The 14,516-nt window shown below is 50.7% G+C and overlaps 1 protein-coding gene across 6 annotated transcripts in view; it reads right to left on the reverse strand.

Annotated features, from left to right (window-relative positions):
* Positions 1-327: 327 nt before the first annotated feature.
* LOC134346731 (class I histocompatibility antigen, F10 alpha chain-like) overlaps positions 328-14,516 on the reverse strand; it is a 45,614-nt gene continuing 31,425 nt past the window's right edge. For 2 of the 6 annotated variants that reach the window (XM_063048298.1, XM_063048299.1), the window contains exons 2-9: positions 14,165-14,286; positions 8,372-8,632; positions 5,614-5,886; positions 4,178-4,441; positions 3,780-3,881; positions 2,550-2,594; positions 2,246-2,293; positions 329-805 (exon numbers count right to left, since the gene is read on the reverse strand). In XM_063048298.1, the coding sequence (XP_062904368.1) occupies positions 2,247-2,293; positions 2,550-2,594; positions 3,780-3,881; positions 4,178-4,441; positions 5,614-5,886; positions 8,372-8,632; positions 14,165-14,240 (1,068 nt within the window). In that variant the 5' untranslated portion in view covers positions 14,241-14,286 and the 3' untranslated portion in view covers positions 329-805; position 2,246. Of the gene's footprint in view, positions 806-2,245; positions 2,294-2,549; positions 2,595-3,779; positions 3,882-4,177; positions 4,442-5,613; positions 5,887-8,371; positions 8,633-13,784; positions 14,112-14,164; positions 14,287-14,516 lie in introns of those variants that run through there. The other 4 variants (XM_063048302.1, XM_063048304.1, XM_063048301.1 and 1 more) reach the window with 4 other exon arrangements.

Genomic DNA, 14,516 nt, shown 5'->3' on the forward strand with positions numbered 1-14,516 from the left:
GGTAACTGGGAGCATCTCGGAAACATAGTCACCACTGTACCAGACCCCGTTTTACTGGTCCTTGCCAGATCTCTCCCTGGTCACTGTTGCTTCAACAGAAACCTCTCCTCATGTCTTCTCCCACACCCTCCCACGAATGTAGATTCTCCTTAAATCCGTAATACACATCATTCCCACTTTGTCCAGAGTCCTAGTGGCTGCATCCTTCAAATCCCAATGTTCCCATCACCACAAACACTGCCAGACAGGGAGATAGAGTAAACATCGATTTTATTTGGATTCAGTATTAAAAAGCCTGGACAATGAAGCACAAATGAACCCTTCCTTCCCTCCCTCCCTCCCCACACCAGCATTAAATCATGTTTCCAGATCTCCCTGTAATCACTCCCACAGCCCATGGTTTAAGTCTCACTTTAACTTCAGCACCTGCCACCCACTCCCCTCCCATCCCACAGGGGCCAGAACCACTCTCAGTTAACAGTCAAATTGACAGAATGAGCGAATCTGTTCACCCAACTGTGAGTCTCCAGATGCTGACCAGGACTGAGCTGTGGGTCAGAGCTGTTCCGCACTAAACCCCTTCACTTCATCCCAGACACATTAAAGTGATTCAGCTTCCTTTGAAACGCACCATTACAGTCGTCTCCTGCAGTGAATCAGCAAATTATTAGTATTCCCAAGTATGTTGGTCAAAGCATAAATCATAGTTTTCCCCGGAGAATATCTCGTTAATCACCCAGAGTCCCAGGATTACACTCTGTTCCCATAGATTTCTTCATCCATATCCTGCTGGGAACTGAATTTCCTGCAGAGGGGGAGAGGGGCGAGGAGAGATGGTTATAGAGTGAGGCATCAGCAGTAAACCTCCCCAACACTGACAATGAAACCGACTAAAACCACCCCCTACCCTGTACCTCTACTTCCTGTATACCCATGACTATATCGTCACCCACAGCTCCAATCTGCTAATAAAATTTGCTGACAACACTACATTGATTGGCCTAATCTCAAACAATAGCGAGGTGCCTACAGAGAGGAAGTCATCACCCTGACACAGTGGTGTCAAGAAAACAACCTCTCCCTCAATGTCGCAAAAACAAAGGAGCAGGTTGTGGATTACAGGAGGAATGGAGACAGGCTAACCCCTATTGACATCAATGGATCTGGGGTTGAGATGGTGAACAGCTTCAAGTTCCTCAGCATCCACATCACCGAGGACCTCACGTGGTCTGTACACACCAGCTATGTGGTGAAGAAAGTACAATAGCACTTCTTTCACCTCAGATGGTTGAGGAAGTTTGGTGTGGCCCCCCAAATCCTAATAACTTTCTACAGGGGCACAACTGAGAGCATCCTGACTGGCTGCATTGCTGCCTGGTATGGGAACTGTACCTCCCTTAATCGCAGGACTCTGCAGAGAGTGGTGCGGACAGCCCAGCGCATCTGTAGTTGTGAACTTCCATGATTCAGGACATTTACAAGGACAGGTGTGTAAAAAGGGCCTGTAGGATCATTGGGGACCCAGGCCACCCCAACCACAATCTATTCCAGCTGCTACCATCCGGGAAACGGTACCGCAGCATAAAAGCCAGGACCAACAGGCTCCGGGAAAGCTTTTTCCACCGGACCATCAGACTGATGAACTCATGCTGATTTGAATGTACTCTATATTACATTGACTGTTCTATTTACAGGTATTATAAATTATTTTTAAATTACTGTGATTGCACATGGCACATTTAGATGGAGATGTAACGTAAAGATTTTTACTCATGTATGTGAGGGATGTAAGAAATAAAGTCAATTCAGTTCAATGTCCAGTGATTCCAATTCCCAATAAACAGTACAACAGAATCTATCCATTAAACCCATTCCCCACCACATCACAACCATAACACAACCCTCAAAGCCATCGCCCCCAACCACCACAAATCACCCACAACACCCCATACCCCAAACTCTCCCGAGCCCTCTCCCACCCCCACCACATAACACTGGGCAACCCTGGGAAAGCAGCATTTCCAATGACAAACCATGAAAACTGGGCACTGGATCCCTGGAATGGAACGGAGCAGGAGGCCATTCCCAGGGTGAGGTGCTGTGGGGACTGGTTACAGCCCATCCCACAGTTCTGGTTCCGGATCGGGGTTTCTCAGTGCCCAGACTGTGCTGTAATGACCAGCTCCAGCTCCAGTGACAAGAGCTGGGAAGCCCAGCATTGACCAGAGCCCAACACAGTTCCTACCTCAGGCCATGGCAGAGGAGTTGGGAGAGGATTCTCCTTTGTCAGAAGCTGTGAATGGAAGGACAGGCAGGGAAACATTTACTACCAATGCAGTGCAGACACGGAGAAACAAAGACAGCCACATGCACACAATACACCACTGCACAAACACAGGTATATACAGATAATCACACACACCGACAGAGACACTCACAAGGGTGTCATACACACACACACAGACACTGAACCCCTGTTCTGTTGATGAGACCCAGTGAACATGAACAATGTCACACAACCACCCAACTGTGATTTACAGTGAACTTACTTTTGGTGGGATTGTAGCCTTTGTTCCCTGATGAAAAACAGCCTGCTGTAAAACACAGAGACAGTCTGTGAGAACAGTCCCACATCCCCAGCTTATAACCAGATAGATTCATCTCCTGCCCAGTGAGCTCTGAATTCCAATCAAACAGAACTTGAGGTACAAGTTGTGAAAGGAGACACATCCAACAGGATCAGTGTGGCCCCAACTCATTGCAAGGCCATGAGACAGAACAAAGCTGGTGTGTGACAGAGTGGTCAGTGGGAGATTTGGAGTGACCATTTACCCTAATACTGACCCTGACCCTGGTCAGGTTCACCAGGTATGGATGCACACGGTAATGAAAGGCTCAGGTGGGGCAGGTAGGAGGAACTGATTTCCCGGAGCAGAGGAGTCCAAGATCAGAATCTGTCAGTGAGGAGCAAGAAACTGGAAGTGACCGGAGGAAGGAATGTTTCACCCAAACCCAGAGGGTGGCTGGAATCGAACACACTGTCTGCAGGAACGGTGAAGGCAGACTCTCATATCATTGAAGATAGACTGAGGCAGGTAAGTCAGAGAGGGCGAGAAAATAGGATCAGAGTATACAGGTACATGTGATCATTAATGGCATGTCAGGCCGAAGGATCTAATTCCATACAGTCAGACTCGATGACTCATGCACTGGGGAAAGTAGAAAACAAAGTTTCCATTCATCGATGAGATGATAAGAGGCTTAGATAAAGTGGACAGCCAACCTTTTTTTAACCAGGGAAGTAATGCCTAATACCAAAGAACATCCCTGTAAGGTGATAGAAGGGAAGTACAGGGGCGCAGATGTCAGAGGGGTGTGTGGAACACTGCTCGGGGTGGTGGTCGAAGCTGACACATTAAGGACGTTTAAGAGGCTCATGAATGAAAGAAAAATGGGGGGTTTGTGGGAGGGAATGGTTAGATTGACAGTGGAGTAGTTTAAGAGGGCAGCACAACTTTGTGGGCCAGAGGCTGGTACTGTGCTATACTGTTTTGTGCTCCATGACCCTGCACTTAGAGGCAGTGAGTGGTAGAGACAACATGGATACTGTCATACTGAGAGAAGGAAAAGTGACGGGGAATGGGGGGTGAAGACAGGCAGCACTGGATGTGGGTACCCTTGGGTGTAGAAACGCAAGGGTACTGGGATGGGGTTCGCTGAGGAATACACCCTGCCCAAGCCCCCTTCCCCAGGGGAAGTCCAACTCCCTCCAGTCCTACCTTTCTTTTTGTAGGCAACACCAATAGCGATGACCACCACCAGGATCACCAGGACCACAACTATAGCGATGATCCAGATTGGGATGGAGTTGGGCTTCGGATCTATTGGTGATTCAGAGAAACAGTCACATCAGTGACAGAGACAGTGTTAACCCCGATTCTCCTTCACCAACCCCACCCACACCCTCCCATCCCACCAACCACCCTGTCTCAGAAACACGGATTTCTCCCCCTGTCCTCTCCTGGGCCTGTGGTCAGCAGTGACCCCTCACTGTGCTCTTGGACCAGAGGTCAACAGTGACCCCTCACCATCACAGCTCCCAGCCCTGGGCCAGTGGTCAGCCAAGCCCCCTCCCTCTCACTGCCCATGTACCGCCCCACCAGTGAGTGTCTCTTACCCGGGAAGGGCAGGGAGGGCTCGGGGAGACCCCGGTGTTCCACCCGACAGGAGAACTTTGCTGTGTCCGTGGGCTCCACCCGCACCGTCCTGGTCAGCTGGTAGGTGTTGTCGTGATTGGGGAGGATCCCGTGGGAATGGATCTCCTCCAGGATCCGGCCGTCCTGCTGAATAGTCACATCAATGGACTGAGGGTAGAAGCCAGTGGCCACACAGGAGAGGTGGCGGCCGTCCTCAGAGGTGGTGAACGAGACTTCGGGGGGATCTGGGGTGGGAGAGAAAGCAGTGAGTGGGGGCAGGAAGGGAGGAAGAGGAGATGGTGAAGGGGGTTGTAGGGGAGGGCAAAGGGGGAGAGGCAATGCAAGGGGGAGGTAACGGCAAGTGGGGAGGGGAATCAGCAGGGGAGGAGAGAGCAAGGGGGTGGAGAGGAAATGATGAGGGGGAGAGGAAACAGGAAGAGAGGAAGGGAAACCGTGAGGGGGGAAGAGGTTAAAGGCAAGGTGGAGAGGAGATGGCGAGTTGGGAGAGGAAATGGAGAGGGGCAGAGAGGGGACAGCGAGAAGGGGGAGAGGAGATGGTGGGTGGGGGAGAGGACATGAGGTGGGGTGAGGGGAATCTGCAATGGGGAAAGGGAGATGACGGAGGGAGGAGACGGTGGGGTGAGGGGAGAGGAGACAGGGATGAGGGGAGGTTGGTGAGTACGGGAGGGGAAATGGCGAGGGGATGAAGAGGAAGCAGTGAGGGGGCAGAGGGGCAAGGGGGAAAGCAGACAGCGGGGGGAATGGTGAGCAGGCGAGGAGGCAGCAAGGGGGGAGAGGAGACAGTGAGAAGGGGGGAAAGGAGACAGTGAGAAGGGAAGGGGAGAGGGTGAGGGGGCAGAGAGGAGACTGTGAAAGGGGAGAGGAGGAGGTGCGGGGCAGAGGGCGACGGGGAAGAGCAGACATGCGGGGGGTGAGGAGTCAGCGAAGGGGTGAAGAGGTGACGGTGAAAGTGGGAGAGGAGGGGGAGGGGGAGAAGGAAAGGGCAATTGGGGAGAGGAGACGGTGAGGGGGGAGAGGAAAGAGCGAGGAGTGGGAGAGGGAGGGGGTTGAGGGGGCAAGGGGGGAGGGGACAGGGAACACGGAGACGATTGGGGGGCAACCTGATGGGGAGCGAGGAGATAGAGGTTGAAGACACGGGAGGTGAAGAGACAGGGAAGAAAGGCACAGAGGTGAGGAGGCAAGGGATGAAGAGATGAGGTGAGGAGATTGAGGCGAGGAAATGAGGATGAATAGACAGAGGCCAAGGGGACGAGGGTGCAAAGAGACAAGGCGTGATCAGATGGGGAGCGTGGAGAGGAAGTGTGAGGGGACGTCAAAGGGAGGGGCGAGGAGATGGCGATGGGGTGGGGGGGGAGCTCTCCCAGACACACATTTCTCCACCACAACCCCCACTCACTGGGTTTCAGGTGACTCTCCCCGGCCTTGACGTATCTCGTCAGCCATTCGATGCACTCCTGCTCCAGGTATCCCTTCCAATAGTGGTTCCTGGCCGTGTTCCGATCCCACTTGTCCTTGATGATCTGACCCCAGGGCACAGGGGTCACCCACACCATCCGGTCCTTGTCGAAGGCGATGAAGTCTAACCCGTCCCAAGCGTACCGATTGAACCCGGTGGTGGTTCCGTCGTCACGGAGCTCACAGCCGTACATCTGCTGCCAAATGTGGATCCCTGCAACAAACTGTCTGTCAGGGGGAGGAGGATACAACTTCCCCATCCTGTAAATCCTCACAGTCACCCCTACACAATCGTAAACTCACCCCACCCATCAAACATTCCCCACCGTCACCCCCACTCATCCAACATTCCCCACCGTCACCCCCCCACCCATTGAACATTCCCCACAGTCAACCCAACACATCGAACATTCCCCACCGTCACCACCCCCCCACCCATCGAACATTCCCCACCGTCATCCCCCACCCATCAAACATACCCCACCGTCACCCCCACACCCATCGAACATTCCCCACCGTCACTCCCACCCATCGAACATTCCCCACCGTCACCCCCCCACCCATCGAACACTCCCCACTGTCACCCCCCAATCAAACATTCCCCACCGTCACCCCCCACCCATCGAACACTCCCCACCGTCACCCCCACCCATCAAACATTCCCCACAGTCACCCCCCCACCCATCAAACATACCCCACCGTCATCCGCCCACCCATCGCATATTCCTCACAGTCACCCCCCGCCCATCGAACATTCCCCATAGTCACCACCCCCACCCATCAAATATTCCCCACAATCACACCCCCACCCATCGAACATTCCCTACCGTCAACCCCCCCACCCATCGAACATTCCCCATCGAACATTCCCCACCGTCACCCCCACCCATTGAACATTCCCCACAGTCACCCCCCACCCATCGAACATTCCCCACAGTCACCCCCACCCATCTAACATTCCCCAACGTCACCCCCCCACCCATCGAACATTCCCCAGCGTCACCCCCATCGAAAATTCCCCACCGTCACCCCCACCCATCGAACATTTACTACTGTAACCCCCCACCCATCGAACACTCCCCACCGTCAACCCCCACCCATCAAACATTCCCCACAGTCAACCCCCCCCACCCATGAACATTCCCCACCATCACCCCCCATCAAACATTCCCCACCGTCACCCCCGCCCATCGAACATTCCCCACCGTCACCCCCCATCGAACATTCCCCACAGTCACCCCCACCCATCGAACATTCCCCACCGTCATCCCCCACCCATCAAACATACCCCACTGTCATCCCCCCACCCATTGAATATTCCCCACCGTCAACCCACCGATCAAACATACCCTACCGTCACCCCCACACCCATCGAACATTCCCCACCGTCATTCCCCCACCCATCGAACATTCCCCACTGTCACCCCCCACCCATCGAACATTCCCCACCATCACCCCCACCCATCGAACATTCCCCACCGTCACCCCCACCCATCAAATATTCCCCACCGTCACCCCCACCCATCGAATTTTCCCCACCGTCATGCCCCACCCATCGAACATTCCCCACTGTCACCCCCCCACCCATCGAACATTCCCCACCGTCACCCCCACCCATCGAACATTTACTACTAACCCCCAACACATCGAACACTCCCCACCGTCACCCCCCATCAAACATTCCCCATCATTCCTGGCTGATGTCCACGCACTTGCGCAGTCGTACCCTGATCGAACTGCTGAAGAAATATTGCATGGACCCTACCCTCACGCCCACACAGTCCCTACTGTCACCCCCACATGGTCCCCACCATTGCTCCTACACCTACACCTATCAGACAGTTCCTACTGTCACTTCTACCACACATCAGACAGTCCGTACACACCAGACCCACCACCCTCACACAATCCCCTCCATGACAATCTTACCACACCACGATCCCTACCATTACCTCCCCAACCCATGGTCACAAGTAACCCCCTCCCCCCATCCCTAATATTACCCACCGACCCACACCCATCCCCGCCTCCACACTGCTTCGACTGTCACCTCCCTCCCTTCCCCCACATGGTGTCAGCGGTGACTCACACCCCACCCCCAGTACAGTCTCCACCACCACCCTCCTATTGCCTGGTCCCTACTATCACCCTGGGACTCCCACTCCTGCACAGTTCTCATCATCATTCCCCACCCCACCCCCGTACGGTCCCATCCATCACCCCTTCCCCACCCACACATGGCCCTTCCCCCCACCCCTGCATCATCATCCACCACCACATCCCTGGCCCCTACCATCACGCCCACACAATCCCTACCATCGCTCCCCCACCCGCACTGATCACCCACTGTAACACCCTTCCCCCACCCCCACCCAGTCCCCACCATCACCCCTCATCCGCCCTCACTCACATTCCTTTCCGTCACTCCTTGACCACCTCCACACAGGCCCTACCATCATCCCCTAGGTCCTCACTTCCGCAGGTCCCTATAGTCACCCCCACCCCCAAAGTCCCTGCTGTCACCCCCTCCCCCCACCCCTGCACAGTCCCGACTATCACCCCACCATTCCCACCCCCGTAAAATCCCCACAAGCCCCTCCCATCGCCCCTCACCCGAGTGGTCTTTCCGTCACTCCCTAACCCCCACACCCGTGCAGACCCTGCAGCCACTGCTTCCCCCAACATTGTTCACCACTCACCCCCTGTCTGGTTGGTCTGGCTCATCACGGTCCGGATGTTGGCCTTGGAAACCTGCTCATTGCCCTGAAAGTGCCGTGTCTCCCGTTCCCAGTAGTCAGGTCCCTGACTCTCCGCCATCCACTGCTGACGGGGAACCGTCCGTCTCAACACACTGTCGTAGTAAACGATCTGCTCCTCGTCCACGTACCCAAGCACAGTAAACTCAGGGACCCCCGACCCTGGGGTCACTGCCATAGTGAAATAACGGAGAGAGTGAGAGCCTGAAATTGGAGCAGAGAGTCAGAGTGGCTGGGAGTCCAGGTTCCGAGGGGGAGCCATTTCTGAAACCAGCACCCTGAGACACTGGGGTCCAACCCCACCCCTCTGAGAGAATCAGGATCCCAAACCCGGTGAACCAGGACTGACTCCTCATCCCGAGGCATGGGAGCCCCACCTGAAGATAGTGGGGGTGAAATCCCTGATCACATCCGCAGTTCCCCGAAGGAGCTGTGGTGTCCCGGACCGAGCGATGGAGCGGGATTATGGAACAGGACACATTCACCAGGACCAGACGGGGTTAAATCATCAGTGTGTCTCTCTGAGGTCAGGGTAAGTGTCTCTGGGCGGATGGGGAGGTGCTCAGTGCAGGTGGGAACACTTCCAGTCACGGTCAGCAATAGTCTGTGCTCCCTCCCTGGTTTAGTTTCTCCCTGCTGTCAGTGGAGAGAGCAGCTGAGAACTTGCACCAAGTTCCCCACCAGTAGCAGCACTCTTCCAGCTCCTGTAGAGTGCTTCTCACTTCACCTCTGACCCACAGTGACTCCTGGGTACAGGGAGGTGCTCCTGGGATTACTGACAGGATGTCCAGAGGGTGGGGCTATTACACCTCCCACAAGAGGGTGACCTCTGTCCCATGTGCCGCTGTCTCTGGAAAACCACGTTCAAAGCAGAGACAGGATCTAACTGTACGACACATTCTCCATTGATGGACAGGACGTCGCTCAGTCGACAGAACCAGAGGCAACAGTGGGACAGGCAGTTATTGTACTCAATTGCTCCTTATACTCCCAAACAGCCTTTCACTCCCAGAATCATTCTTATGACACTCCTCTGAACCCACCCCAATGTCTGCACGTACTTTCTTAAAAAAAGGAGCCCAGAACTGCTCACAATACTCCAAGTGAGGCTCACCAGTGTCTTATAAAGCCTCAACATTACATCCTTGCTTTTATATTCTAGTCCTCCACCTATCTTTGTATCATTCACAAACTTGACCGCAAACCATCAATTCCAAATCAGTGACATACCATGTAAAGAGAAGCCATCCCAAAACTGACTCTTACAGAACATAACTAGTCACCAGCAGCCAAACAGAAAATGCTTCCTTCAGTCCTACACTTCGCCTCCTGCCAATCAGCCCTTGCTCTATCCACGCTCATATCTTTCCCGTAATACAATGTATCTTATTAATCAGCCGTTGTCAAAGGCTTTCTGAAAATCCAGGAGCACAACATCCACCAATTCTCATTTGTCTTTCCTACTTGTTATGCACCTCAACAAGATCACCCCTCATGCTCCTAAACTCCAAGGTCAGTGCCAAGCTGCCCAGTCACTCTTCATAACCGTCCCTCCAGTTCAGGCAACATGCTCATAAATCACCTCTGCTATTTTACAGTTTAATGGCATCTTTCCTGAAGCAGGATGACCAAAATAGATGACAATACTCCAAATGAATCCACATTAACGTTCTGCAAATAACGAATCAACTTCTACACTCAGTGCCTTGACTGATGAAGGCCTAACTGCCCAAACCTTTCTTCACCACCCTACCTACCTGTGATGCCACTGTCAGGGAATTATGTATTTTTACACCGAGGTACCTCTTCTAACTGGCTGGTGGTGTAGTGGCGTCAGCACCGATCCTGAGTTCGAATCCTGCTGGCTCCCAACCTGGGCAGCAGCTGTATTTGTGCGGAAGAAAGGCCTGGCAATCAGCTTCCATACCTTACTATGAAAACCTTACAGACAATTACACTATCTATAGGGTCGCAATGACTCGACGGCTCTCAACAACAACCTCTTCTAAAACACTCCAAACCATTCACCATGAAAGTCGTACCTGGATTTGACTTTCTAATTGCAAAACATAATACTCATCTGAATTAATTGAACCATTTGCCCTGTTGATCAAGATGCCACTGTAATTTTTGATAATCTTCTTCTGGAAGGGCCGTTCCAGCCCTCTGAGTTACACCACCGGCTACCCCTGATTTTAATCTGAGCCTAAACCTAATCATGGGGCAATTTACAATGACCACTGGATGGACTCTATCAAGACACTTGACAAGGTCCTGCATGGCAGATTGGTCAAGAAGGTTCAGTCACTCAGCATTCAGGATGAGGTAGTGAAATGGATTAGACATTGGCTTTGTAGGAGAAAACTGAGAGTGGTAGTAGATGGTTACCTCTCTGACTAGAGGCCTGTGACTAGGGTGGTGTGTGCAGAGATCGGTGTTGTATCCATTGTTGTTTGTCATCATGTGGTTAATAATGTGGTTAATTGGATCAGCAAATCTGCAGATGACACCAAGACTGGGCACTGAGGAGTGTGGTTGAACAAAAGGATCTGGGAATGCAGGTCCATAGTTCATTGAAAGTGGCATCACAAGTAGATCGGGTTGTAAAGAAAGCAAAGTATTGAGTATGGGAGATGAGATGTTATGTTGAAATTGTACAAGGCATTGGTGTAATTTAGAATACAGTTTTGGCCACCTACCTACAGGAAAGATGTAAATAGAATTGAAAGAAAAATTGTAAGGACGTTACTGGGTCTGGAGGATCTGAGTCAGAAAGAAAGATTGATTAGGTTAGGACTTCATTCCTTGCAATGTAGAAGATCGAAGGGAGGTTTGATAGAGGTATAGAGAATTATAAGCAGTATAGATAGGGTAAATGCAGGAAGGCTTTTCCCGCTGAGGTTGGTTGGGACTACAACCAGAGGTCATAGGTTAAGGGTGAAAGGTGAAAAGATTAAGGGGAACATGTGGGGAATTCTTCACTCAGTGGGCGATAAGAGTGTAGAATGAGCTGCCTGCAGGAGTGAGGCAATGCGAACTCAATGTCAATGTTTAACATGTTTTGGATTGGTACATGGATGGTAGGTGAATAGAGGGCTATTGTCCCAGTGCAGGTCAATGGGAATAGCAGTTGAAATGGTTCAGCATGGACTAGATGGGCTGAAAGGCCCATTTCTGAGCTGTACTTTTCTATGGCTCTGTATCTTTGGACTGTAGGAAGAAACCGGAGCATCTGGAGAAGACCCACACAATCCTCGGAAAGAATGTACAAACTCCTTACAGAGGAGACCAGGATTGAACTCCAAATTCTGACACCCTGAGCTGTGATAATGCCACGCTAACCGCTACACTACTATGGCAGGCAGCGCCATAGATCAGTGTGCAACGTGTTGCGATACTGGGCATTTCAATATAAAGAAAGAGCCAGTGATAAACCTAGGTTATAGAGAGAGGCAAGAGAAAAGATTGCTGGGGCCCAGACAAAAATATTTGTATCTCTACTAAGTACAGGTGTGCTTTTGAATAATTGTTCCTTTGTTCAAGAAGAGGAAGTCCTGGTAACTACGGGGCAGAGAGTCTCATATCAGAAGTAGGGAAGCGATTGGCAAAAAAAAACAAAAGGACTTATGTAAATTTAGAAAGTCAGAGTCTGATCAGAGAAATTCAATAGGGCTCTGTGGAAATCCTGCCTCACTAACTTCAACATTTTGTGAGGTGGTTATGAAGGCAGGGTGGGAGATGTTGAGTATATGACCTGGATAAGACATTTGACAAGGATTTCATGTTGGTCTGGATCAGAAAAAGATGGCAGATGAGATCAGGGAAACTGGCCATCTGGTTAGGTGATTGGAGGCAGAGGATGAAGGCTTGCTTTGCTGATTGGATGTCTGTGACCAGTGCTGTACCATAGGGATCAGTGCCGTGACCTTCCTTGTTTACAATATACAATAATGACTTGTATGCAAATTGGAGATTTCATAAGTAACTTTGCAGATGACATGAAAATTGGTGGTGTGGTTATGGAGAAGTTTGTCTAAGGCTGCAGAAGGATACACTGTAGATGTGATAGAAAGTTGTGCAGTGTGTTGAATGATGGAAGTTAATTCCATCAAGTGTAAGGGTACGGGGTAGGACACATACAATAAATAGTAGGGCATTGGAAAATGTCAATTTGAGGCTCAAATCCATAGTTCCTTGAAAGTAGCAAGGTGGTGTAGAAGGCATATGCTATTCCAGTCCTCAACGGTCAGGGCACAGAATACAGGAGTTGGGAAATCATAGATTCATATAGCGCTGAAACACATCCATATGGCTCAATTCAACCATGTCAGCAAAGGTTCCTCCCTGAGCTAATCCTTTTGACCGTGTTAGGCCCATATCCTACTAGCCTGTGACATGTACCTGCCAAAACATCTTTTAAACATTGTAAATATATCCTCCTCTACCACTTTCCCAAGTAGCTCATTCCATATACTCAACAGCCTCAGGTCCCCCTTATATCCTTCCCTCCTCATCTTTACCTACGTATGTCCTCCAACCCTTGGAAAAAGACTGTGACCATCCACTTTACCTTTGCCCCACATGATTTTATAAACATCCATAAAGTCACCCCTCTCTCTCCTTCACTCCATGGAAAATAGTCACAACCTCTCCAATCACTCCTTGTAACTCAAGTTCTCCAGTTCTGGTAACTGTATGTGAATCTTGTCTGCACCATTTCTAGGTTAATTGCATCCTTCCTATAGCTGGGTGACTAAACAATATTTCCAAATGCATTCTCATCAATGTCTTATACAGCTGTAACATAACATCTCAGCTCTTATACTCAGTAACATGACCAATGAAGGAAAATATGCCAAACTCTTTATTCACCTTTGCATAAGCAGTTCGCTAGCACTAACGGTAATAGAGACGCTTAGCGTGCTTTTGATGAAAAAGCGAGCCGGTAGTTAGATAGTGGTGAAGTTGTTGTAGGCCTAACAAGGTGGGACCAGGAGTCACTTTGTGGTGTATCTTACTGGTGGAGAAAGTGAAATTATCAGGGAATGCAAATCTAGAAAGTCCAAAGAAGGTGCAAGTACACATTAAGTGTTAGGCACTATCTGTACATCGGGAACAAAGTAGGAATAGTAGTATAAATAGTAGCTTACTTTTAAGACTATCAATAAATATAATCACTTAATCTTCATTATTTCTTTCCCCTAAAAGAATAAAAATGCAGCCTCTGCAATGTCAGTCTGGTCTTATGTTCGGATTCATGGAAAATTACTCCCCTGGAGAGTTCATATGTAAGAAACATCAGTTAATTCAACAACTCTGGAACACACTGATTGAACTTGAGGAGGAGGTAGCTGACCTGTGATGTTGTAGGGAATTGGCAGACGTGCTCCAGATGTCCTTTAGGGAGATAGTGTACACCTGAAGAGAGCCATGGGTTGAGACTCCAGACCAGAAAGAACGAGACGGGTGGGTGACCGTGGGAAGGAAGTTCAGAGTAAGAATGCACGGTGTCCAGGAGCATCAACTCCAGACTTGGAAGTGTCCAACCATTTTGAACATCTAGTGATGCTCCACGACAACCATGGAACCTCTGTGGTGGTAAGGTGGACAGACTGTCTCTAACCCTAAACCTAAACCCCGTAAAATGAAAGTAGTGGTAGTAGGGACTCAGTTATCGGGGAGGTGGGGGGTGGGTGTTATTGAGAATCAGGTGTGTACTGACAAGGGGTCCTGTACCAGAAGCACAAGTAGGAGACCTCCCTGGATGAGTAGATATGCGGCTGGCCGGAGCTGGGATGGATCCAATCGTCATTGTCCACACCAGAACAAATGACACTGGTAAGGGCCGGCTGTCAGTTCTGCAAGACAAATTTAAAGAGTTAGGTGGGATGCTCATGGACAGAACTGACCAAGTGGACTTCTCAAAAGTTCTGCTGTGCCACACGCCAGTCCAGCTAAGATGGAGGAGATTAGAAGATTTAACATGTGGCTCAAATCATGGTGTAGATTAGAAGACCATAGGCTTATGGGACATTGGGGCATCTTTTGAGGAAAATGAAACCTGCACCACTGGGACAGGTTGCACTTG

This window comes from Mobula hypostoma, chromosome 5 (genome assembly GCF_963921235.1).
Source record: "Mobula hypostoma chromosome 5, sMobHyp1.1, whole genome shotgun sequence".
In the NCBI taxonomy this organism is placed as follows: domain Eukaryota; kingdom Metazoa; phylum Chordata; class Chondrichthyes; order Myliobatiformes; family Myliobatidae; genus Mobula; species Mobula hypostoma.